At 29.6% G+C, this 27,361-nt stretch overlaps 2 protein-coding genes across 2 annotated transcripts; both read left to right on the forward strand.

Annotated features, from left to right (window-relative positions):
- Positions 1 to 987: 987 nt before the first annotated feature.
- LOC139097629 (uncharacterized) lies at positions 988 to 13,168 on the forward strand. The gene is made up of 7 exons (XM_070649522.1): positions 988 to 1,260; positions 6,467 to 6,777; positions 6,855 to 6,912; positions 7,008 to 7,085; positions 7,236 to 7,369; positions 11,278 to 11,530; positions 12,868 to 13,168. Exons 1-7 carry the CDS (start codon positions 1,212 to 1,214, stop codon positions 12,948 to 12,950), a joined length of 966 nt encoding a protein of 321 aa, XP_070505623.1. The 5' UTR covers positions 988 to 1,211; the 3' UTR covers positions 12,951 to 13,168.
- Positions 13,169 to 19,342: 6,174 nt separating this feature from the next.
- Positions 19,343 to 20,681, forward strand: LOC139097633 (GILT-like protein 3). Its single transcript, XM_070649527.1, has 5 exons — positions 19,343 to 19,616; positions 19,789 to 19,837; positions 19,960 to 20,078; positions 20,163 to 20,309; positions 20,405 to 20,681. Exons 1-5 carry the CDS (start codon positions 19,401 to 19,403, stop codon positions 20,507 to 20,509), a joined length of 636 nt encoding a protein of 211 aa, XP_070505628.1. The 5' UTR covers positions 19,343 to 19,400; the 3' UTR covers positions 20,510 to 20,681.
- Positions 20,682 to 27,361: the final 6,680 nt, after the last annotated feature.

Below are 27,361 nucleotides of genomic sequence, written 5' to 3' on the forward strand. Positions count from 1 at the left end.
ATTTGAAACTCAATTTGACATTTCAGATAAAAAAAGAGAAATAAAATAGATAGAAAGGAAGAAAAATATATATAAAAGTACACAAACATTTCATTCATAATTTCATTTTTATTCCCTTCGATACATTCAAAAAGAATATATGTGAAAAAGGAGGAAAACAAGCAAATCGAAGGCAACAGCAAAGGCACAAAAGTTTGTGCTTAAATTATAGCAAATGCTTTCATATCATTAAATATTAATTTCAAAAAAACTTTTCCTAAATGAATGTATTTTCCCCATTCCTCGAGCGCATTGGCTGTCTAAGCAGTGCTATTATCGATGAATTGAAAATGTTCACAAGGGACTTCCAACAAAAAAATAAAAATATTGTCGAAAATTATTGATAAATAATCAAAACGCGGCATTAACGAGTACCATGAGTATTGTGCAGACAGCACAGAAAACAGTTAAAAGGAATAGCTCCCAGACATTCTAAACCAATCGATTAATAAAACAAATTATATCGATCACTCAAACTCATAATAATGAAACGTAATAAACATATAACACGATACGAATATTAATGTGGTCAATTATGTATTCAATGTTGGCATAAATCTCAACAACTCATGCATTACATAAAATCAGAAGCACGATAAATCATATGATTGATGTGCATTTATGCATATTGCGCGAAACTATCATTTTTTTTCTATCCAAGTGATTGATAAAATGTCGATGTGAATATGTGTTACATTACATATATTTTCTGTTGCTACTCTTGTGCTGAGTCTTTATCCTGACAGGAAAATGCAATATGCATTGGGAAATGAGGAACACAAATTGAGAAGAAAATAATTTTGAGAGAAAATTTTTGGAAAATGAGAGAAAATTTTTCCAAGATTTAAATTTCTCTCTTTAGCGACCTTTTTTCCTTCTTTTTGTACATTAAGAACATCGAGTGAACGTCTGTGGATAGAAAAAAATCAGTATTTCATATCACTCGATTGTTAACAGAACGAGAAAAATTCGTTCTCGCGATTCGCACCGCGAAACATATAAAAAATATATAAAAATCAGCATAAAAACGCAAACTTAGTCTTCGTTTTGTGAAAAAAACAATTTCTGCACGTTAGCATTATTTAAATTTATTTTTTTGTCGACGACTAAGAGGCAAAAAATATAACAAAGAAATTAATTTTAGTGGAATTTAACTATAATACAGCACAAATATGAATTCTATATTTCGACTTGGTATAATTTTACTTCTACTTGAAAAAGGTGAGGATGTTTTATGGATACAGTTAAACTATATTTTTATTTTTACAAAACAAACCCCAAGAATAAAACCAAATCGAGAGTGAAATTTTGTTTCCATAATAAATTGGGCAATAAGTGATAAATTTATGAAAATTTCTTTTTTGGAAGAAGCAACAACAAAAAATTCGAAACTTTTTTTTATAAAAAGAAGAAAAAAAATTGTGGGAAAGAATAAAAATGAAAATTTATGTGACTATTCCATGTGAGAAGAAGCATTTTTTTTTTGTAGCATACACGCAAAAACATATACAGCCTTCACTTATTTATTTGATAAAAACAGTCAAAATTGTAGGATAAATGTTTGTTTATTGAGAAATGTTCCTCGGAAAATATTTATCGTGTCATTTTTCAATTACTTAAGTGAGTGCAGGATGTGATATTTTATATACAAGAAGTGTTTTCATTTCTTTAATTTTCCAATATGTCTTGTAGAATTAAAAGTTGAGTGTTTTATGACATGAGACAGGACATTAATCTGAGAATTGATGAAATTACATTTTGGGAGATGAAATTTATTTTTTGAAATTTCAATTAAAGTGTAATTTGTATTAAGTTTTTGTAAAGAAATTAGATTTTGAGATATGACCATTAAACCATGTTTAAGATGCTCATCTGAATATTACAAGAAAAATTTCAATTTTCATAATTTTTTTAAAATTGCAGCATAACTTTTGTTTAATTTTAAATTTAAGTTTTAACAAAAAAAATTTCAAGTTTTAAATTTAAATTTTAAAAAAATTAATTAAAATGTTGTTATGCCTAAAAAAACTACAATTTTCACAATAATTTTCGGATTTTTTTGAGCCTTTTTTGCAAGAATTTATAATTTTTTTTTGTTATTTTATTCCTTTTTTCATTTTTGATATTTTTAATTCTTAATTAAAACATGAAAATTACATTAAGGTTCATAAGAAATAACCATTTTTTTTGAAAATGTAAATTTTTAAAAAAAAACATTAATCCCAAACTTTTTGATCAGAATAGGATCAAGAATTCATATTTTTTAAAGTTGCAAAATATTTAAAAAAATTTCTTTCTTTCATCAAAATACAAAAAAATCAAATTCACACAATTGAAGTTGAGTAAATTTAAACCTAAATTTGGGTCCTGTTTTCTGAGGCAAACATAAAAAGCACAAAAAATATTCGGTAATCTGAAAAAAAAAAATATACACCACGAATTTATTTCCTAATCTTTGTTAATCATAAGATTACTAGGCACAAAAACCAAAATTTATCAGATTTTATAAAAGTCACATTCATTTTTTCTAAAGTCAAAAAATAATTTAATCCAAAAAACGAGACTCCAAAACTACTCAGGTTTGATGACAAATTTGTTCATCGTGATGTCTGTCAAATATTGAAATTTATCATTGCGGGACGAAAAGAACAAGACATTTATTTGTTGCTGATATTTGAAAACAATAACCTGAAGCCAATAAGATTTTCATGTAATCCAAAAATTTATTGCGATTAAAAAATCTTTTTTTATTCTCAGAAATTTTTTGATTATATCCATCAAGGTTTAAAATTGAGGAAAATCATAAACAAAAGACTGACTTAAATGAATATCTCATGTTTAAATCTAAGTTAACCTGTAAGTCAGTGGTGGGCAACCTTTTATTTTTCTCGGCTCATATCGAACGGAACAACAAAGGGCATAACTGTACACGGTTCATGGCATTTCCAAAACTTTTAGCGGCACACAGGTTGCCCAACAAATCTAAGTAAATAAAAAAGCAACGATTAAAATCCTTTTGTCATACTTTTCAATAAGATATCCTCAGAACTAAAAATAGCAGCACAGAACAGAAAGACGAAAAATTAATATTTTGATATCTTTTTTGACGTAGCAACGATAAATTATATAATCCATTACTTATGACAAGAAAGGTAGACAAGACGACATCAAAAAGGTGCTTTATTAAATTTTTAATGACTTGCTCTTGACAAAAGTCTGTTGTACGATATTTCCTGAGTGATAATGGATGCTTTAAATTTATAATACTTAAAAATTTAAAAGAGCACCACTAAGGCTTCTCAATTTTAATTCTTTTATTTCTACGCCCTATCATTTTTCTTTTCTTGCTAAACCTATTTGAATTTCCAATGAAAAATATCTTTAACTCGTCTCGTTCGGCTTTTATTCTCACTTTACCGTCTTTATAAAATAAAATAAAATATATATTATATCAAGTGAAAAAAGTGTTAAAGAAGAAGAAGAAGAAGAAGAAGGAATCGAAAAACATTTTCGAATTAAAATTTCAAAGAAGGCTTAGCAGGTGAAATGAAAACAGAAAAGTGCCGTATTGGAGAGGCTTTTCACATTTTTTTTTTAGCTATCAATCTCTTCCTCTATTTCAAAATGTATATATAAAGAATAAATGCGAACGTAAGTTGATGTTTTATTTTATTCAAATCCTTTCATTTGGAAAATTCAACATTATGTCTTCTTCCATCTCCGTTTGTTTGTTTTGAGTCTTACAACATACATAATAGGATATCAGATAACAACTATAATCTGTTTTAATCTTTTTAAAAATACACATTAAGGCGTCGAGACAGTGATTTTTATTTTTATTATAATAACGTATGCCATAAATATTGTACGTTCATGTGTGTATAATTGCAGAACATAAGGAGTTATATGCATTGTAAAGCTTAACAAAAGGTCCTTAGTCATTACATATTTATGATATGTCGTTAGTACAACAAAGCATTATCCTCACAAAACACATGTACTTTACTTTTCAAGTGTGCCTATAATATATCCTATACATTGTATACTATATAAGTTTTCCTTCTCTTATCATACATGTGTGTATGTTGTATATGCTTCTACTTTTCTTTTATTTCCTTTATTTATTTTATTTTTAAATCTCATAAGTTGATGTTGAGCATGTTTTGTGAGGATGAATATTTTACAAACTTGCAATCCAAGTATGAAGGAAAAAAGAATGTGTGACGAAGAAAAGTGTGTAAGGCTCATACCTTTATTCACAGTTGTACATACTCTTCCGTGCTTTTTTTTATAGCAGAATAACGACAGAAATGTCTGCTTCCTATGGTGCATAATGAAATGTTTGTGCATCACCTGTTTAAGTATGTTAAAACTTATTTCCTTAAATTTAAAGTAAATTATTTTATAAAGAAACTGTAAGAAACTGAAAAAATTGTACAAACAAAACTTTTGGAATCTCTCTTGTTGTGTCGTACAGAATGCGAAACTTTAAATAACAAAAAATGATATGCATGAAAACTTTCTGATGTAAAATATTTTCACATGACAAAATTTTACTTCTGATTCACAAACTTTTACGTCATTGAGGTTCTTAAGAACTGCAATAACTTCGACATGAATAAAAATGAGTAATTTTAAGTACTTATTTTGAGATTTTTATGTAGTTTTGAAATTTCCCTTAGCATCAAAATGAAGATTTACCTTAGCAACCAAAACCGTTAGAAGTTAGTTTAATTCATTCTTGCTATTCTAACAAATAATGAGCATACTGTCTTAAATGAACGTGCTATATAATTAAACATACTCAATTTTGTGAGTTGAAGAGACCCTTTGGCGGATGTCTAAGTACTTCGGTACCAAATTATTGCAATACCGACCCTGCGATCATGATGAGACCTTGTAGAGACTTGTCCTTTTTCGCAGGAAAGATTTTTAAATCATGTCTTCCGATTTTTGAATTGCAGTCCCACTAAGTGAACCATTATAGTGGAAGGTTTTTATACTATATATTGAAAGAGCTTCACAGCCTTCCATGACTTGTCAAATTTTCTGAATAATGCACTCATAATGTCATCATCAAATTAGAATACTTCCGATCTGACTTTGAATTGTAGTGTCCAGGCATAATAACTGAAATAATTAAAAGTGCAAAGGTTATGGCATAGTAAAGTACCCTAATTCGTTAGACGATAATTCTGGAAAAAAGTAATGAGTCGACAAATTCAATAGTTTTTACAAGGTATAATTATTGGAAGATCTCGAAGTCTTAGGATTATTGCATTGACTACACAGAAGAAAGAAAACATTTTACAAAAAGGCACACAAAAGACAAAATTATTGACTTAAATAAAATCATTTTTATAAATTATACTATAAGCAAATTTTAATAAAATTTTATTTGCTAAATTAAAAATTGATGTGACTGAAATTTAGAGAATTAAAACTAATATTCAAATATTTTGATTAGCAAAATTTAATAAAGCAAAATTAAAAATTGACGAAATTAAAAGAAAAAAACTATTCAAATAGAGCCGTTTTAATGAAAAGTGCGCTTCTAATCATAAAACTACCAGTATTAAAAATATGATATTGCTGTACTTTTCACAAATATCTACGTGTCGGATATTTCACCAAACGCGCGAAAAATAGGCATTTAAAAAAATATGATTTTTGCAACAAAAAATGACAAAAGTAGAATTATTTGGTTCAAAAAATGTTGAAAGGCAAATATTTAAACAAGACACAAAAAAAACGAGGAAAAATCCACTGTTGTCATAAATGCAAACGTATTATTTTAGATGCCACAAATATGCTATTGAAAGTGATATGCAACAATATTCATGGCATGTACAAATGAAAAATATGCATACACGCTAAGCACACATGAGGCTTCATCATGAGCTATTAATGTTCACAAAATCATGAAAATATTTATTTTAATAATGATATGTGGGTTAGTGGGAATTTTTTTAGAAGTTCTGAGTCTTCAAATGATTCAGAATTAAATATGCGTAAAAATCCCAAAAGCCTTTTAATGTGGAGCATTCTAGCATTCCTATTATATGTTCAAAAATAATGAGCTCAGACTTCTATGGAAACCAGAAAATTGTTTCAAAAATTATGGAAATATGCAAATTTAAAAGGAATTTAGCTCTGGGGTCGTTCACTTATTATGTAACGTGCTTATTTGAGGATTGAAATTTTGTTACGTCTAAAACTATAAACATGAACATTCATCACTATTTTGTTACGGAGAGGGGAGTAGGGGACAAATAGTAGATCCGTTACGTAACAAGTGAACGGTCCCTTTAACAATGATTGTATCCAAAATTCTTCAAAAGAATATTTCCTTCTGGAATCACTCAAGAATTTAATAAAATCACCCACAAAATGTTCATCCTTATTTATTTAAATTTTTCTTTTACAGAAGCCACAAATAGTCTACGATTAGCAAAATTGGTTGTACCATCAATAAAATATCGTGGAGAAAATGCACTACTCGAATGTCAATATGAATTAAATAATCGAAGCATAAACAAATTTAATTCTGGTTATGAAAATACAAATTCTCGTCATCATTATCGACGTAACAACTATTTGTATTATGATAATGAGGAGGATATGGATGAAACGTTATATTCTGTAAAATGGTATAAGGATGGTGAGGAATTTTATCGTTATGTTCCAAGGGCGAGTAATCCACAGAATAGTTACAGTTTTGATGGCATAAAAGTCGATGTAAGTTTTTCTTTGAAAAGATGTTAAAATTTTATAAAATTCTGAATAATAAAATTTAAATATTCTTTTATATACAGCACAAGAGAAGCAATAGCCACAAAGTCTTTTTAAGAAATGTTTCACTAAAAAGTTCCGGTAAGTGAGTTTCCTTTCATTTGGCTTCTTATATTGAATTAATTTTTTATAAAAAAAAAAAAAAAACTTTTTTGTTCTCATTTTCATGCACACAGGTCTTTACAAATGCGAAGTGTCTCTTGAGGGACCGTCATTTTCAAGCGTACACGGAGAAAGTTACATGCTTGTTGTTTGTAAGTTTAATTGTGTCAGATCATGCTATGAGTAGCACAAGTATCCTCCTTTATTGCATAACATTAAAAGTTATGTATTGAAGGAATATGCTTATTTCCTCTTTTAATTCCCAAAAATGTCATCGACAATAATTTTCATCTCATAAACAGATCTTCCAACTAACGGACCATTTATAAATGGCGAAGAGCAGACGTATCAATCGGGTGACAAATTGAATTTAAATTGCACATCAGCACGAAGTCATCCGGCATCAAAGTTACAATTTTTTATCAATGATAATCCGGTATGTAGATTATCTTTCTCATTCACACTTTATTCCTTTCTCCTTGTCTTTCTCTCGTTATCTAATGGTATGGCAAATATTTTTCCATTATAATGAAAATTGATGAGCAAGAATTCTGCTATTTGTGGAACATTTCGAACAGTTGCTTACTATAATCATTACTGTTGAGTGAATGGATGAGGCAAATGATGAAAATGAAAAAGCAACAAACCACTTGTTTCCGTTCAATTTTTTCCTCTTATTTTCTTTCATTCATATTTCCATTGTGTAGGAAAGTAAAGAGACACAAAAAAATATGAGAATTTTTTTTTTTCTTCTCTTCTTTGTCGAAGCTTAAATTCGCATAATGCTAATGAATTGTCGTTTCTCATTCCATCAAAAATTCCTTTTTTTGTGTTTTGTATATTTTACGCATTTTTTTAGGGGAATTGATTGTGCTTGTCATTCCATTTTGTCTATTTTGTGTCTTCTACGAAACAAATGAAGATATATTTCTCAAGGAGCTTTCGAGAATCTGATACAGTTCCTTAATTAGCACCAAATGAAAGCCACGTCTTTTTTAGATTCACATATTTGTGCACACGGAGGTGGCTTTAATATAGTGAAAAATTGTAGTAGAGAACTAAAAGAAAACTAAGATTTTTCTAAGCAAACCGCATTCGCTAGGACACCCCTGCGTCACCGTATTAACCGTAAGACTTAAAGTTACCCTGATGGCATCACGATGGCAGATTTCGGATTTCCAGGATTCTGGAATAGATTGTTTAATCGATCTAAAAACTGACTCCAGACCGGTGTAACTCTGACTTGGTCTCGGTCGACCTAATGCTGAAATATGGATCGATTAACCAACTTGTGTTTTTCGGAATTACTTCCTGTAATTTTTACAGCAAAGTTGTAGATTGATCAAAAAGTAAAAAATGCGCCATAAATTAATAATGTCCCAACTTTTCAATTTTGCCTTAGAAAAAGAAGAATTTTTTTGTGATATAAAAAATTTATCGACATTGACGTGAAAGCGAGAGTGAAAAAGGCGTTTTTTGATATTTTTTTCATCCCACCTCCGAGTTTCTCGTTTTAATAATTTAGCAATTTGTTTTCATGGCACCGCTGACAAAAAATTAAAAAGCAATAATCAATCAATGCTGCCGCGATACGACAAGCGGTGACAAGTTAGAAGAAAATGTTGTATTTTTTTGTTGTGGTGCGAGGATTTTTTGATGTTTTGAAAATTTCTATTGACAGAATAACCAATTTTTCATTAGATGATGATTTTTATTGATGGAAATATCTTTAATAAATCAAATGAATCCTGAATTAATTATGACTTTTCACTAAGCATTTAATATTCTGACACATTTTCTTATTCTATGTCTGATCAATATAGAATTTAATAAAGTTCATTAGATTTATTTTGAATTTGGGTTGGAGAAATTGACTCATCAACTAAATTAAAATCAATAATTTTCATGCTGTTCAGATATTTAAAATCATGTTATTTACTTTAATAGACGTTTACATAATTATTAATGCTTCAAAAGATCTCAATAATCCAAATAGTTTTAGAGAAGAATTAAAAAATATTAAATTAATCTTAAAAGCTCATTTAGTTTAATTCATATTTTCGTAGCACGCGGTATGCTAAATCTATGATATTGTTCAACAGAACTGACCAAGGGCATTTAAAAGATCAAACCACTCCTCCCCCATTTGGAAATATATTTAATTTTTTAAGGTTTTTCATGATAAATTCCCATAAACTTCCATAAATTTTAGCAATCCATACAAATTCAACCTCCTCCCCTCTCATCTGACTATGTAACTGCTTGTCCACGGCACAAAGCTTCAGAAGCTCTGCTCAAATCCACTATAAATTGCAGCATACTATTTGGGTCAAACAAGAGTAAAAAAAAACATTTTGCAATAATTTAAGTCTGTAATACAATCAAATACAATAACAACAAAGCTGTGCTGAGCTAAATTGAAAAATGTAATAAAAAAGAGGGATGTACAACAAAATTACTCTTTTTATTGATGGACAGGCTTCGAAAGAAATTTTTATCAATATTTTAATTTAAATAAATACAAAAAATGTTATTGAAATATGATCGAATTTCACAAAATGAGATTTTATAAATTACAGTTATTAAATGTTTTGATTTTTATCAAATGCGGTGTCTAACACGATCAATGAAAATCGTTCTTCTTATAGTAAATGAAATGAAATTAAGCCGCGAGTTTTTTTTTATATTCACATTTAATTTTCTACCCACGCTTTACAAATTATTTGAGAAATTTCATTTTATTTATTTTTTTGCTAATGAAGCTTAAATAACAGCAGCATTTGAGTACTTTTTTGTTGAGGTGTATTTTGTTGGAAAACGATGTATTTGTTGATGTTTTTCGTTAAGTCTTTAAAAGGTTCTTTTTCGTAATTTCTAAAGTACCGAAGTGAAATTTTCACTTTTAAAGCTTCCAAATTATGAGCCAAAATTGAAGTCTTTAAAGCAGTGGTGGGCAACCTTTCATTTTTCTCGGTAAACCTTCGTGGTAAGCCTTGATGAAAGCCGCACTCGACATGTGGTTCTTAAAATTTCCGAAAAATTATGACGGCACACAGGTTCCCCACCATTGCTTTAAAGCATTCAATATTTATTTAAATCTCAATATATTTCAATTTCATAAGCTTTATTATTTCTCAATTGACTTTACTCGTTTCACATTCCATACATTTCCAAGAAGCATAGCAATAACAAAAGGAAAAACATTCGTATTTTATACTTAATAATTTTTCGTCCTCGTGTTTCTTAACAATTGATTTTCTTTTCCTTTTTTTCTCCTGTTATTTTTATTTCTTGACATCATTTTTACAAGTGTCATCATCCTTAAAGCTTGATGGTTTGTTATTTTTCTTTCTAAATCGAATATTAGCTTTTCCTTTTTCTTTCCTTAACCGTCCCATGACAATAATAACAAGTTGAGCTTCAAAAATTCCATGTTGTAGCAATTTAGGAAGAAAATATGAAAGAAAAAAAAAGAAATGTCTCTGTGGAGCTCACAAAAAAATGGATAAGAAAAGGAAGGTATGAGAAGCGAATGAATTATGAGGCAGAAATAAAATAACTTCCAGTGGAATGGGAAATCTCAGCAGCGAGAATTCATCACACACTGAAGAAAAAGTGTGTGAGCAGGTGTCATATCGATTATCGAAATGAGCTTCCATACCTTTCTCTAATTGCCTCTCGCACGCTTATTGTGATTGTCATGTACGTATCGGTTTTATCCATTGAGACAGCTATAGGCTGCAAAGTCGACAATTATTTGTCGATTTAATGCTCATGATGATAATTTGGGTTGAGAGACAAATCGATACAAATTAGCAGTCACTTCATAATACAAACAGCAGAAAAAAAAGTTTTTCCATTTGAAATCGCATCATATCGCGTCACTCCGATCTTTATATCTCTTTTGTATATTGCGTATGCTACTGTGCCTCTTTGGTCCTTTTTCTGTTGTTATGTTTTCCCTTTATTTCAATAGGGAGTATGAAAGAAAAGGAAGTAGAAACAACAACAGAAGAGAAGAAAAATGCCATTGCCATTTGTGGATACTAAATAGACACAAAAATAGAGAGAGAGAGAGTAGAAGTGAAATCAGGAAAATCCCCAAAAAGTGCTGATGTATCTCATTTCAACACTTTATTTTTATCATTCTTTTCTTTTTTCTATTGCTACCGATGCTTCCACTGTGTATGCCGACTCAACCGACCATATATCCGGATTTACCTAAAACCACAAACAAATATCACTCTCTTGACATCAACGTACGAACGTACATACAAATGTCGTCAACGTGCATGCTTGTGTATACATATAATATCTATACAAATATATTTTATGGGAACGCAGATAACAAATCCCAAATATATCATTCATTATCCTGATACACATCACAACCATGGCCTTATCAGCACTTCCACTGGTCTCAACATGCGAATATCACCGCAATATTTTGAGCAAAATACAATGAGTATTAAGTGTGTTGCGAGTATATCGCCCATCATATGGAGTGGAAATAAGGAAACGATTATACAACAGCAAGGCTTACAGCAATTTGAGATACCATTGCCTTCAATTGACACAAGAGAAGCTATGTTTTTAGGTAAGAACTTTACTTTTTTTATGTCAAATTAAGATAAGATAAATGAAATGTAATACGATGAGTCGAAGAAAGAATTTATTGAGTCAGATAAGGGTAAATAATTAGAATCAATTTTCAAAAAAATATGTCTCCCCAAAGGTTTAAGAATTGAAATGTCTTAAATGATGGGGAGGATATTGGATCTAAGAAATTTCAATTTAAAAGTTCTCACAAAACTTATAACCTTTGAAACAAAATTCCTCGAACTAACTTTATCATCGTTTTAACAACTTGTCGAATAATTTCTGTCATTAAAAGCTATTCAAGACATTATAAGTCAAGGTGCGTCTCATTATCGATTATTATCGTTTGGTTATAATTTAATAATCAATAAAAGAATGATTGATCATTAATTAATTATTCATTAATAAGTGCTGTTTGGATCGCTACAAGGATTCGAGACTAGAGCTATGAATAATTTATTAAATTTGTAATGAAAATAATTAGTAGAGCTTAATGAAGAAATTTTCCACCGAACTAATTTAGACGTTTTGTGGGAATATAAATGAAAATCATTCACACTTTTGTAGCTGACTTCCATTGATGTTTTTGAAGCATTAACTAGAATGTAAATAAAATAGTGAAATTATGAGTAATTCTCAAAATTTTAGTAAATTTGTGAAACTGAAAATGGATTTCTAGTACCTAGCGACACAAATAAAGAAGGTTTCGACACGAAGCTTTTAAGAAGAGCTCCTGGTCGACTCAGATCTTGAATGAAATGTCGACTTCATGTAAAATTCGACTCAACTTCAAGCTCTGCTTTAAAGGCTCCGCCTCTGTCTGGCGTCCATGTGGCTGCGTAATAAAGCCTTCTTTATTTGTGTCGCTCGTGAGGATTACGCAACTTCCACATTATCAAAAACTTGAAAAACCTTGAAAAAACCATTAAAATAAAATGAATAAATTTAATGAAAATGCGTTGTGAAAAAGGCTAAGTTTCAAGTCATTTAAAAGTTTATAAACGAAAGTTTTAATCAAAGTCTATGTTATCCTTTTGCGATGAGTCAGCATTTTCTTTAACAACGAAATCAAATGGAATAACTGAAGAAATCAAGAGGATTTCATCCAAAATATTCGGGTAGAAATCAAGCTTAAATCTCCTTGTAATTTAATCACAAATTATTGAGACCCCTTAAATCCTTCGACTTCTAAAAGAATTCCACAAAAACCTTTGCAGAAACAGCAATGAGATAAAGATTCCCTTTTCTGCTGAAATCGACAATATTATAAATATATACCTAAACATTTTATTTCACTTCTCCATTTTCATCCCTCTTTTTTTATTATCTTTACAGTGAAATCTAGCGCAATTACAATCAAGTCAACGATACAACTTGTCATCACATTTCTCTTCCTTCTTACGTTTACTTATCGATGAGACATCGCTTCATTTTCATCATCAATAAATATCATGAAAGTGTAAATAATTTTTTTTTCCGTTGTTTTCTTGTTTTTCATTATTTATCTTAACAAATAGCTTGAATAATCATAGACATTCTTTAAGAGTGCTGCTGAAAGTGTGATTTGTACGTTAAAATATTTGACCGAGCAAAAAAAATAAAATAGAATGGATGAAATAAAAAAAAAAATGTAAAGAAATGTTGACGTTTTGTAAAAAAAAAATTGTTTTGCAAATGCCTTTTTTCTTATCCTTTTCATCCTATTTTCTCACAATAATCATCATCATCACCATCATCATCATTGCGTCATGCCCAAAATAAAACATGTATATATGCACAGCATCGAGAATTCTGTAGGCAACCCTTTTCACAACCTCTCATAAATTTTCTTTCTTTAAATCTTTAACACAGTTTCAAGCTAAAGAAGGAAAAAAAGAATATGAAATAAAGGAAGAGGAGAGAGTCGAGGCCTCCTTTTGTGAGATATGAGAGACATGACATTAGTAAGTATAAGAATTGTCGGGAAAGGGTAACAAGTAAGCTTGAGCAGCTTCTTTCTATATACCAGACTCGAGTGAGTAAGGAAAAAAGGTTATCAAGATTGGCACAGGAGAAAAGGAAAGAAACTTCAAAAAATTCTATACGAGAGCAAACGGCGCGCTTCATAGTGTGTAATTGTAATGGATGATACAATGTTCATTGATTCTCCTACTCATTCTTGATGTAATCTTTTACTGTTGATCTCAACGACCCCAGCAACTTATGGCATATACTAGTCTATATATGTTCATCTCAGATAATATAATGCTGTTATTATTACCATTATTACTACTGCCAATTCCAAAATGGAAGAAGAAATTGAAAATAATCAATCAGTCGGTGATGTAGTGCTGTAGAAATAGAAAACATAAACATCTATAACATTTCAATGAACCTAATCCTTTTTATCCTTTTGTATTCAATTTCATCAGCCTTCCAGACTGTTCAGATTCAACATTCTACTATTTTAATGGCTTCTCAATTGACACTTATTGCGTCCTACCAACTTAATGATTCCAATTTTTCAAATTCTTTCCTCATCCGGAAGAAAAATGTATTGATTTACAATTTTTTAAATCCAATACTTTCGAGAGCTTTAAATGTTACATTTTCAATACGTATAAGATAAAGCAAAGAGAAAGAAGCAAGGAGGTAAGGTAAATATGAAAAAAGTTTCTCAGCTGTTGCTGATACTGTTATGAAAAATGTATATAATACGCAAAGTAAACGGATGTATATCAACCAATACTTTTTGTTGAACAGATTGTGTGCCAAGTATAAGTAAACAAAATAAAGTTGAGCATATGTATAGGAGGAAAGAAGAATTTATTCTAGAACCGATAATTACATCCATTATTATTTAAGCTTTTCAACTATTCAAGCGTGTTCTTCATTAGCTGCGAGAAATAAGCAAATACAAGCAAAACATGTTAAAAACACTTTATTTGTTTTCTCATCGTGCTTTACCTATTTGCAAAAGTGTATTTCAGTGGTGTGGAACCTTTGTGCCTCGGGATACTTATTTGCCGTATTAGTCGTATACCGAGTGTGCGGCTTGCTACCAAGGTTTGCCGCGAAAACAAAGGTTGTCCACCACTGTTGTATTTATTCCATTCAATTATTTTTGAGGCTTCTATTACAAAAGGATTAAAAAACTTCATCTATCGCTTTCATTCATTGCCACAACTCAGTGAATGAATAATACTAGCACAAACTTTATTGTTTGTATAATAATTTGAATGTATTTTGGATTTATAATTGAATTTTTGTGTATTAAATGCTTTCATCAGGGGGTCGAGTTGTTTATCACTACAACACTCTGAATCATACTTAATATCGCTGAAACTATTAGATTTTAAACAAGTTTTATACCCACAATGCAAGGAAAATTTAATCAAGCGAATTAGGGTAAAGAATATAATTTTTGTGGTAATATAATTTTTGTGGTATTGGAAATCCTATTTTACACTGCTTTTCACTTCCAGAAAGTTAAATAAATTATGAAAGAATGCTATTAAAATGATATATGTTTAGTTTTATGGAGCTTATACCTTACTATAACTAAGTTTTATCGATTCAAAAATTTACCCTAAAAATTCAAGTTTTTACTACAATTTTCAAAATTATCACTGATTCATTTAAGAAATCAGTTAAAGTTAATTAGTTCAACTAAAAAAACACATTTAAAATATGTAAACATTGAATATAATTTTTGTGGTAAAAAAATCTAATTTTTGTGGTATTTTTTCTAAGAAATTTTTTGGTTGATTTTTCCCTAAGGTTGAAATAAAAATTCGTTAAATTTTTTTCAATATCATTTTCCAATATTAGTTAAATCAAATTTATCTCGCTACAAATTCTCAAATTATTACCACAAAAATTATATTTTTTTCCAAAAATTAAATTTAATTCACTAATAAAATCATTTTATTTTAGGATAAATTTTGATTAGCTTATAGTAAATTTCCTTGTTTCCTTAATATTTTGCCGAAGAAATTGTCCTAAAAGAATTAACACGTGAAAAGTTATGAACTTTTAAAATCTTGAAGATAGAAATTACGACAAAAATTATATTCTTTACCCTATGTATAAAATATTTAAATCAAATATCTCGAAAAACACTTTTTCCATTAAATTTAATTCAATTTTATTGAAAGCTATCTCCAAGCAACAAAGGTGGAAGCATTAATTTCAATTCCTTATCGTTTTTAACAGCAAAAGTGAAAAAAATCTACAATTTAAATTATAATTTCATTAATTTTTTTATGCAATTTATTTTTTAAAAAAAATCTTAATCAAAGCGGAAGCATTCAACATCAAACATTCATCAGATGAGATGAAGAGGAATGAGAGAACAAGAAGATTTGCAATTTCAATAGTTTTCTCCTCGTTTCATTCATTTGCTTTTCAAAAGAAATCTTTTCTATTTTTCCTCTTCCTTTTATGATGATGATTATTATTATTATTATGATGATGCGATTACCACCAACAAAAAAAAAAAAATGCACGAAAGCAAAAAAGAGAAAATCCTCCTTTTCAGAGATCATAAATTTATTTTATGCGAACGAACGATTTATTTACATTTCAAAAAGGAAAATAATGCAGGAAAAAGTAAAATAATTCAGTCTTTGAGTTCACAAATAAATAAAAAAAAATTCAACATGCTTTAAATGTCAAAAGAAGTAAAAAAGCTCATCGTTGAAAGCTGAAAAGGTTGCGAAAGTTAAATGGACCGAATGATTCACATACATCACAAGATAAAATAAAATAAAGAATAAAATTTTTTAGAGGAGAAAGGAGGAAAAAAAGTATTTTATTTTATGATCAACGATGATGATTGTGATGTGAGATTTAAGAGGAAGTAAGTTGTTGTAGATGAAAATGAATTTGCTTCCTTGTAGGTTTGACAAAAATTTTTATGCGATGTCAGAAATTTTCATTCGATTGAAATGTCAAAAACATTTATTTCAAATGTTTATTTAGAATTTAGTATGAATTTGATTCAGTTTAGTGTCATCCTATAGATGGCAAATGATCAAGAGGATGTCTGTAGAGTTTATGGAGTGAAGCTGTTGACAGATATAATGTTTCATTTAGTATTAGAAATTATTAAGCGGAAGTCAACGATAGGGCCAATTTCAGGCGAATTCCGAGGAAAGCCATGTATTTCAATTGACCTGTATAGTCAGCGAAGTAAGTAAGCAAGTAGTGTCTTCCTAACTGTGTGTAATAGATCGTGCTAGGTGACTATCATATTATGCCACTAAGTAATTGTGACATATGCTGCAACATATACAACGTGTTCTCTAGCCCACCGCTACATATGTCACAGTATCAACTAAAGAGCGTGAAGTTGCTCTGACAGCATCGCAATGGCTAATTTGAATTCATTTTTATGGCAAAAAGGATACATTTTTACGGTTTTACCACATTATACCGCTTGCATTTTTGTACGGTATTTTACCAGAAAACAATTGTTGCTTGACAACAAGTTGACAAGCTTCTAAAACGTAAAACTCACTTAATGCTTTGAGATTTGTATGACTTCTGTGATTCTGTATTAATAAATTTTCAAAAATTTGCTTAAAAAAGCATTAAAAATATTTTAAAATCGAAACATTATTTTAAATTAATTCATATTCTTTCATTTCAACAAAGCTTTATGTAATTTCCAAGATTTTCAACGTAATTTCAAAAACACATTTTCATATTAAAATATGCTTTTCAAATTATTCAAATATACTTGTAGCTATGTGATACATACATTCAAAACGAGAATTATTTGATCTTGAATCTATCAATCAAATATATTTCGACAACAACAAAAACAGGCTTGAATTTACCTTATTTTCATAAAAGAATTCAACTCAATCATATCAATAAATTTGGATATGAAAGCTAATGAATGTAACTCAAAATCAAATATTGTCGAAAGTAAATAAAATTGGTATTGAAAGAAAAAATCAAATTATATTTTGCTTCATTCTTTTCGATTCTATATGAAGCTCTTACGTCTCTAAATTTATCTAATCTTCAATCATCAAAAGACGTTCTCAATCCCCTTTACACGTATTTAAAAGTGAAATCAAACATGAAATGATAAAAAATAATTTTAAAGAAATATATTGAATTTCGTTCTGGTTCATATGTACAAAATATAAATTTACAGAGTATCTGCCTAACTTCTTGAAAATAAAATTTGCCATAATATATTACATTCGATGTTCTGTGAAGCATAGAAGTTCGTTTTACAAGCAAAACGAGAGAAAAAGTTAAGTACCGAAAATCTGTTTTAATTGAACATAAGTAAGTAGTAAGAAGAGATGGGAAGAAAAAGATTAAAGACTTGCTCATTACTTTCTCTCCTTTTTGCCAAAAGGAAAATGAACGAAAATTTCCTTTACATTGATTTTTCTTACATTTCTTCGTTCATCCAAACGCAGAGAAATAAAAATTTTGCCAAGAACATAAAAAAGTTTTCCTTTCCCATTCATTTTTTTGTTCCTTCTTCTTTTTGTTTCTTCTTCGATTCACTCCAGATGAAGCCTGAACACGAGCAGAAATGTACAATGTCTTGCAGATGAAAGTATTGTGCAATATAATAAGTGATGTGAATTTTCTCCCTTTTTTTACTTCCATCACATCTCACAAGTTGATGTATGAAATGGAAATAAAATAAATGGTAGCTATGGCTTGCATGTTGAAGAATGTTTTGCTGGGAATTTTTGATGTTGAATGATTAGCTATATTTCATTGTATTTAAGAAAGTCTAATGAATAAATGAATGAATGGATGTGAACTCTCATCTCGTACTTTTCTAGGTATGTATAAAGAGTCATTGAAAAAATGTTTAATTCCAGCAATGAATAGATGAAGTTTGATTGAATTTGAGAAATTAGAGGGAATGAAATTGAATATTTTTCTTTAAATGGAGCTGTTTTTGTATCGAATTTCAATCACATTTTCGACTGAAACATCATTGCGGTTGAGTTAAAGAGATTAAATACCAATGCCGCCAACGCACGAATGAAGCTGATAAAAGCTAATTACATTTAAGATCTTAAAGTTAAACGAATTTAAGTCGGAATTACAGAACAAAATAAGAATTCGATTAAAGACTGATTGTTGCTAATTTTATGCTTAAATGGAATTTACAGCATTAGCTTCATTTAAAAATGTAGGTTTTGACTGATTCAATCGTTGTCAGCTTTAATACTATTTAATTTAATAAACCGTTATTTTTGATGTCATTGGTAAACGATCAGAAGTTCTTATTAAAGTAATATCAATTTTAAGCCATACATAAAAATGTAAGTTCAAGTTGCTCGCTTGCTGTAGATGAAAAATTTCAAACTTTTCCAATTAAAAAATTGTATCAGTTGAATACAATCAAGTTTTACAACCAATCGCAACACTTTTTCAAAATAAAATTGCTTCCGTTTTCGCTTGCGAGAAAACTTCAATTTTTCTCACGTACTTATGATGACGATAATCGTCATCATTCGTAAATCGCTCATTGACAATAAAGAAAAGAACGCGATGTGAGCAATAATAGAACACTAAAGGAACAAGTAGCGAGAAAAATTCATTCATAGAAATTCTTTTTGATGTGTGTACAAAAAAAAAGAGAGCATTGTGATTTGAATAAGTATGCAAGAGTGTGACACAATAATAGTATTGAATGAAAGAGCACTTACGACGTGATAACATTTTGACTCTGAATTTAAACTTTTATTGTAACAGAGATTGTTATGTATAGTACGAGCATTAAAGTGGAGTTTGAGATTACAAAAATGAGAATCAGTTGATCTTTAGTATTTTGATAGTAAGCAACAGTTTTATTTCTAGGGAAAAAATTTAGAAAATTATTAGTGATTTATTTAAATAAAATGCTAGTTTTACGCTTAGTAATACTGTCTATATTCTATACTGTCACAGTATCCGCATCTAGTACTGATGACACAAAGAAATTACTTCCCGTTCGAGTTTATTATGAGTCATTGTGCTATGATAGTTTGAGATTTTTTAGAAATCAATTAAAACCATTGTGGACAAAACGAAAGGAATTTGTCGATTTAAAACTCATTCCATTTGGAAAAGCATCGGTAAGATTTCATTTTACTAATCGCATTTTTATGCAAATTTATTGCTTACCTTTAAAATATTTCCATGACTTTTAATGTGAGCGTGTAATACAAAACCTTTAGGAAACATTCCAGACCTATACATCAGTTTTATTATTTGATATATATAAATTCTCGAAATCTAAATTTTCAGTATCATTGGAATAAAGAATCATCACAATGGCGATTCAGCTGCCAACACGGTAAATTCATTTATATTCAAAAATACAATAAATTAAGGTCGCATGCAAATTTACATCCGCACATATTTCATCAAATTTCACTTAATTTCCTATCTCTCTCGTCCTCGGAATTTTTTTTTAAGGTCAACGTGAGTGTCAACTCAACAAGCTGCATGCGTGCATTTTAGAACACTTTTCATTTGACAATGCTTTCACCATCATCTCATGTCTGATGTCCTCATTCCGGTCAAATGTTCATGACGTAAGTGTTGGTCATTAAATGAACAGAGTGTATTCAATTGCTGACGTTAAAACTCTTTTTTTTCGTTTTTCATCATCCGAAAAGTGCACGCCTGAAGGTTTTGATATATCATCAACGCTGAGTTGTTATAATGGTACGAATGCTGCTGAAGGAGCTCAGTTGTTAAAAGCATATGGAGATGTAACGAATACAATTGATTTGAGCTTTGTACCAAGCATCGAAATTAATAATGTGAGTTTTTATGGGCTTTTCGGAACGGATTTTACATTCAAATTTTTAGCAATAATGCCTTTTACAGTGATTTAATGGTTTCTCTCATCTTTCAGCATTTCTCATATGATGATAATTGGGTATTGCTGGAAAATTTAGACGATCAGATATGTAAGCGATATAAGCGAAAATTTCAAACCTCTTTAGAAAATTGTAATTAAGGAATAACTGGAAGAATGTGAATAGTTTTGTCATAATTTATAGATCCATTGTTTATTTTCTACCTCTTTTCTTCCACTAGTGCATAACAATAAATTCTTCCGTAGTTAATAAACTTTATTGTTTTCGGAAGAATTCAATATTTGAAAAGAATTCCACCAACATTGAAATAAATTTTTTTTTTCATTCCGAATACTCAATTGCTATTTTTTCAGTAAGCTCCAATTGCAAAATGAAGAGAAAAGGAAAACATTTTCATAGCTCTTCGTTTTTATTGCACTTCTTTTTATATATGAAGAGCATTTTCAATGTATGAATGAAGAAGATATAAAAGACTGTATCAGACTGTATATTTTTCAGAACAGACATTCACATTCATTCGGGAGTGTGTAAAATGCGCGATGTGAAATCCATAACACTCATTCATGTTTTACCAAATAAACATATTTATTTCCTATGATTTTGCTGCTGTTATTGCTGTTGCTTCTTTCTTTTTTCCGGCTGGTAGATATAAAAAATTGTTATTTATGATTATTTGAAAATAGACTCAGTTCTTATTTGGAAAAAGATTTAGTTCATTTTTCAGACTGTATGCTCTTTTAAAATGTAGTTTTTTGTGTACCACAAATCTTATGGCGAGCGTAGTCAAGAGAATTACATATGACCAATGTTAAAGTGCTCAATAATTTACATTTGAATTTGAATAACTTCTGTAGGATTTGAATTTATTTCAAGTTTTATGACTTATGAGATAATATTTGGTATTGCTTTGAAGAATCGAAAGTATTACTATTAAACTAACAAGAATAAAGATCAGAGCTCAAAATCGACTTGAATTTTATATGGAATCGAGTAAACTTTTCCATACAACATCCGAGTCGGCATCGAGCTTTGATAAAACTTAACGAAAAACATAAGTTGGTTAATCGATCCATAGCCTAGTACCAGACCGGTGACTCTGGCTTTAAATCGAATTCGGCACAAAGTCATAATCTCTCCGGCCTGGAGAAAAATTGCGAAAGATAATCCAATTTGTGCTATTCAGGATATAACATTGAATACAACAAAATTTAATTACTAATATTTATTTTCGAAAATAATTATTTTCAGAAATGATGAATCGTTGTCCAAATCTAAGGTATTAGAAGAATTTGTTTTGTCCTCTACACTTCTTATATGTTTGCTAATCCTAGCAATAATGCAATGTGTGTTTACAATGGTAACAGCAATAAATCATCTTTCGTTTACAAAGTTTCCATTTTGAAAATTGTGAAACTTATCTAAATCCAAACATGGGAACCACCGACTTCATTGTTCTGTATTGTAAAGGTAAGATAATGTAAATGTTTAATAGCATACATATATGTGTAATACTGATGCTTTCTATACTGCACATGTAGAACATATCAATTTTAAAAAGGAAGAATATTCGAGAGATTTCACACAAAATGACTTTTGCATGTAATATATTGAGAATATAAATCCAGTAACATTAAACTGACTATACATAATAACAACAATGTAAAAGATAATCAATTTCAATGGAGCTCTATCGTGCCATGTTACGTCGCAAAAGCATAGCATAACCATTAAAAATTGACTTGACTTGTTTTTATAGAGGAAAATGCGTGCAATAATTGGAAATCAATATAGTTAAAATGAAAGGTGAATTATGCTATAATATCTTTTCTCAGAATAAAGAGTTTATTAAGATTAAACAACAGAAAATGGAGTCAAGGAGACCAAAACTATCTCTTTTTAAATTTATGTTGCATAACGATTTATGGAGAGGATATTGAGAAACTTGTACAAATGGATTAAGGTCATTCATTAATGGAACAATGTAAAACAAATATTTTTTCTATGGCTTAGTAAGATTGATTGATTTTTATGTAGCACTGAGCAAGGACCATCAACAGACTGTTGCTGTTATGTAATAACTGCCCGTGAGTTTATCAAGCTTAAAAAAAACAAGGTGAATTTATTAATACAGGACAATCCGAGTGAAACCTTGGCTGTCCTCGTGTCGTTTCAGTAATAAAGAGCAGTTTTGGTTCTATTAGCTAGTTTTTAAGCACACTGTATCAACCAGATCTCAGCGAAGTTTAACTTCGCCCTCCTATTTGGCTTGGATTGACGGTTTTCACTGCCAGAATTTGAGGTTGGGATATGGTGGAGTTAAGCTAAGAATGACATAAAGTTTCGATATATTAAGCGTTTACCACCTTTGGGAGACAACTTTTATCCTTATGTATGGAAAATCATGAACATGTTATATGAACCGTTAGAACGACACACTTTTCAACACAAATACATTTTAGTTTACTTAACAAATGTGAAATATCGCGATATATAATAATTCGATTAATTTATTTTTCTGCATTCAAAATTAAAATGCAAAAAATTAATTCTTTTTTTTATGATGTGATTTTAATTTTCATCACAGGGACGGATAATAAATGGTTTTTGTCATGAAGAATCATTATGTTGAATAAATTGGCAATTTTAATTTTACGCATTTTAAATTTTCACATGATAATTATCTGACGTGTTAAATACTATCTGAATTTCATCATCACATCCTCTTTATCTGAATTGATATAATACAATAATTCCTCTTGAGTAGTGCCTACTTTTAATTCTTGTATTTCAATAATTAAATAATGTTTTTGGGAGAGGATTTTAAATTCAATTTTTATTAAATTATCCAATTTAAATTGTGTGGATTATCGGTAAAATAAAATTGACATAATTTCAATTATTATTATATAGCTATACTTTAAGCTTAAAAATTTATATTTGCATAAAGTTGCAAGTTTAAAGATAAAACTCACAAAAGTCCTTCTTTAAGTTTTATAAATTGCTTCCTTCTTTTTTTTAAGAAAAATAAGAAAAAATATATTCATAAAAATATGAAACAAAATGTTTTGCAAACTTTCATGATTTTCAATTATGCTTACTGTTTTTCACTCTAGCTCCACTGCATAGATAAATGAATGAATGTTTTGCTTGTGGATCATGAAACTTTATCTTCATCATAATCATCATTCTGATTCATAATCAGTGCTTGTTGTTTTTAACTTTTATAGGAAGGATAAGAAAAAAAACTTATTATTATGGTGGAAACTCTTTAAATTTGAATGGGTAAAAATTACGAAAAACAATTTTTCAATACTTTTAATTGCTTGAAACTACAAATTTGAAAATTTTTTATTCTCAAGTCGCGGATTTAGAGAACATTACCATCACTAGTTTTATTGTGGGCCCTTTGACGCATTTAATCCACCACATAGCTCTGTGGCCTGCGATGTATTTAGCGGTATCAGAGAAAACCACGAGAACGTATACACTTGGCATTTGGTCAGCTTCGAAGTCAAATTTCGACTTCCTCAATTCCCCAAAATATTAAATAAACAGTAATATACATTTTTTGCTTGTGTGCCTAACTAACAATTGTAACAAATTATGCAACTTGGGGTAGGAAGTGAAATTTCAATTTCTGAGTACTGATTTACCAGCCTTTAAGTCAAAAATAATTTGTACAAAACATTATATCAATTTCTTTAATAAATTATTTTCAATTTAATGCTAATATTATAATGTTTCCAAGCATAACGAGTAACATAAATCATAAAAAAATATTACCTAATAAAAAAAATGTTTCTTCTTCTTTTTTGCTTCATTATGAATGGGATATACCAATATAAATATACATAAGAACCACACTAATTGTATATTAAAAATTACGTAACAAAGCAGAAAATTTGTTTACAAAACACAAGAAAAAAAAAGTCTAAAATAGTCTTAAGCATCAATGTATGTAACAGTATATGTAGAAAGAATATTTTTATAGCATTCTTCCTACTGAACTTTACTGCTTCAATGAGAAAAATGAAGAAAATAAAGGTTCTGTTGCTGTATTGAAAACCATCATTTAGTTTTATGTGAAAACTTTGTTCTCAACCAACAAACGAGATATGGCATAAATTTCAATGTAATTAAGTAAAGCACACAAAGAAAAGTAAGTGAGCAAGGAAAATGGAGAGGTAAAGACAAAAAATAATAAAACTCAATTTCAGGTTCTAGTATATTCCACTGTTCAAGCTGTCTTTGAAAGTATGTAGATATACCTTTTTACCGCGCTTCTGTCGTTTTCAAGCAAGGAATTAAAACAATAAAAAAACTGTGAGAATTTTAATAAAGCAATAAAGCTAAAAGTTGTCTGCATTTTGTGGCTCAACGATTCAGCATGTATAAACATAAAAAACTTTTAAATATTGATCAGGGAATTTAGTAACGAATGAAAAGAAGGTAAAAAAATCAACAACATTTAAGTCAAAGTAAGGAAACGAAAATAAAAAGCAAAAAGAAGAGATTCGAAAGAAAAGGTAAAGTGAATCTCTAATTAAACATTAAAGCACATTAAAGGATGAAAAATTTAAGAAGGGCAGAGATCAGAGCATGCAGAAAAAAGCCTCGTATCCGTTAATGTATTATGGATGGGCGGTCGGTTTAAGGGAAAAATAATAGAAGCAATGGCAATAGAGAGAAAGGCCTTTTCCATTAAATCGAGCAAAAGTTAAGTTGGTAGGAAAAATAAATGGGTGACTCTTTATCCTCCGTAAAATCCTCTTTTTCCTTTCTACTTGGTGATGCCAAACCTCTCAATTAAAAACAAACGAGCATGAAAGTTTTTCTAGCAACATATATGCTTCTGTATAAGGAGGGTAAAAACTGACTAGTCATTCTTTTGACACATATGTGAGTATGGAAAAATGGAATGCGAAGGCTTGATTAATACATCACGTAGTTCCATTTTATAGGATTTTTCGGCTTCTGATCTGTATGATGTGATGGGTGTGCTGTTTATATGTGTGTAAATACATTCATCAGTGTGTTAAAAAGCTTTTGTAGATTGTGAAGTTTATTAATGATGGATCATTAGCTCCTCTTCCTTTTTGATATTTTTTCACATATTCTTCCTTAGCTTTATGTGGTAATTATTGTCATTATTAGGGATACGAACTCTTTCATTGAAATTTAACGTTTCAATTTATATTGAACCGGATTGAACCTTAGAGCTGATCAACATTTTGCTCATAAGGCTGTTTGTTACATCAAGGGTCATGAGACTTGTAAAACTTTTTGGTATCACTGGACGAAGGATATTATCATACATTGGCATAAATAAGTTGAGAGGAAATAGATGGAGAGAGAGTGAGGCAAAGACGAAAAAAATTAATGTGAATCTGCTGGATATCTTAATCACACTTTGATATATTGACTTCTGCATTATTATACAAAGTCCATAAAGATTATGTATGTGTGTATGTGATTTAATGATGCTTCTTATAAATATATATTGCATATCACTCACATCTCAACTGTGATAGAATGTATGTATACTGCTGTGTGCCCGTTGATTTTTGACATAAATAATCACTACTCCGAAATAATAAATCAATTATTCAAGGTGCTTTTTTGGATGGCACAGCATTTAATGACATTTTCATTCGTTCATTGGTTGACGTTAGCACTATTTGCGACACATATAAAGCTCAGCTTGTAAGTATAATTGAAAATTGCTACTTGGCACCTGAGACACCTGTACAACCTGACTGTTAATCGGTGATTATATATAGCGAAAAATAAATTTTAAAAACATCGCATTCATGACTTTACTTCCTGAGGAATGAAATTTTCTCATATGAGAAAATAATTTTTGTAATCACGCAAAGTATGTGCATGTATGAAAATTAAAATTATGTTTTTTAGTAATTTTCATGCCATGGACGTAAAATTTTCTAGTTAAATTAAAAAAGTAAATCAAAATCTGCTATTAAATTGTCAGTCAAGAAACTATCATAAACGTCATCATCATCAGTGCCATCAAACAGGTCTCAAAGTATCTAATTCATTTTCTTTACATTATTTGATTCCTTATCATGTCGATCTACTCTCTGTTGCATGATTTTGTGTGCTCAAAAATCGATTATAGAGTGTACACATTTATATAGTCCTATACTCACATAAACACATATACACATAATTTCTAAAAACCTGCTGTTGATGTTTTGTTTTTCTTGTTACCATACATACCTGCAACAGCAGTGCTCGCTCCTCAAGCATTAATCAATTTCAACCCTTGAAAAGCATAAAAGAGGGAGTGAGAAAATATCAAGAAAAAAATTGCTTACCATGACATGCACACACGTAAATAATCCACTAAAGTTTTTTTTTTTCTCTCCTCTCACATCGAATGCATGTCAAACATCAATCAATATGAAAATTTTACCTCTTCTCACTAGCTAACACACACTCTCGCACCACATTTACGAATGCTGCATATGTGTAAAATATGGGAATATATATACATATCTGCATGTTTATTCAAATGTTAAATAACTTACAAGCCTTTTATATGATCGTTTTGATAACACTGACTAATTTGCTATGGGAAATCATGCAATCGCGAAAAGATAATTTAGCAATTTGTAATCCCTTTGTGGGGAACGAGGATGAAGAAGAAGAAAAAAAAAGTATGAATAAATGAGTGAACGGTAAGTAAAGCAGCAACATGATTGATTTGAAAGTAATGTATGTGCTACATAAGAACACCAAAGCAATGTTTTTGAACAATATTAATTGCATACTTCATTCAATTACACCAAGAAATGATTTTCAATCATTTTTAAAAATTGCCTGCCGTCAAAAGTTCACTAAATAATGAAATAATAATAAAAATAAAAGGAATAGCTTTAATAGCAATCCATAAAAGAGAATGAATGCGAGGCAAGCTGTAAATATAAGAAAATAGAAAGGAAAAAAGCGTGCATTTAATTGCAAATCGATGA

Source organism: Chironomus tepperi, unplaced genomic scaffold, assembly GCF_022539635.2.
Source record: "Chironomus tepperi strain 1889 unplaced genomic scaffold, CSIRO-AGI_Ctep_v1 contig_425, whole genome shotgun sequence".
Classification (NCBI taxonomy): Eukaryota; Metazoa; Arthropoda; class Insecta; order Diptera; family Chironomidae; genus Chironomus; species Chironomus tepperi.

Coding starts and splice junctions, on each gene's coding strand:
- LOC139097629 (XM_070649522.1), top strand. CDS start 1,212: ATGAATTCTATATTTCGACTTGGTATAATTTTACTTCTACTTGAAAAA. Junction 1,261..6,466: donor TTTACTTCTACTTGAAAAAG/GTGAGGATGTTT, acceptor TTTCTTTTACAG/AAGCCACAAATAGTCTACGA. Junction 7,086..7,235: donor AAGTTACATGCTTGTTGTTT/GTAAGTTTAATT, acceptor TCTCATAAACAG/ATCTTCCAACTAACGGACCA.
- LOC139097633 (XM_070649527.1), top strand. CDS start 19,401: ATGCTAGTTTTACGCTTAGTAATACTGTCTATATTCTATACTGTCACA. Junction 19,617..19,788: donor TTCCATTTGGAAAAGCATCG/GTAAGATTTCAT, acceptor CTAAATTTTCAG/TATCATTGGAATAAAGAATC. Junction 20,079..20,162: donor TCCGGTCAAATGTTCATGAC/GTAAGTGTTGGT, acceptor TCATCCGAAAAG/TGCACGCCTGAAGGTTTTGA.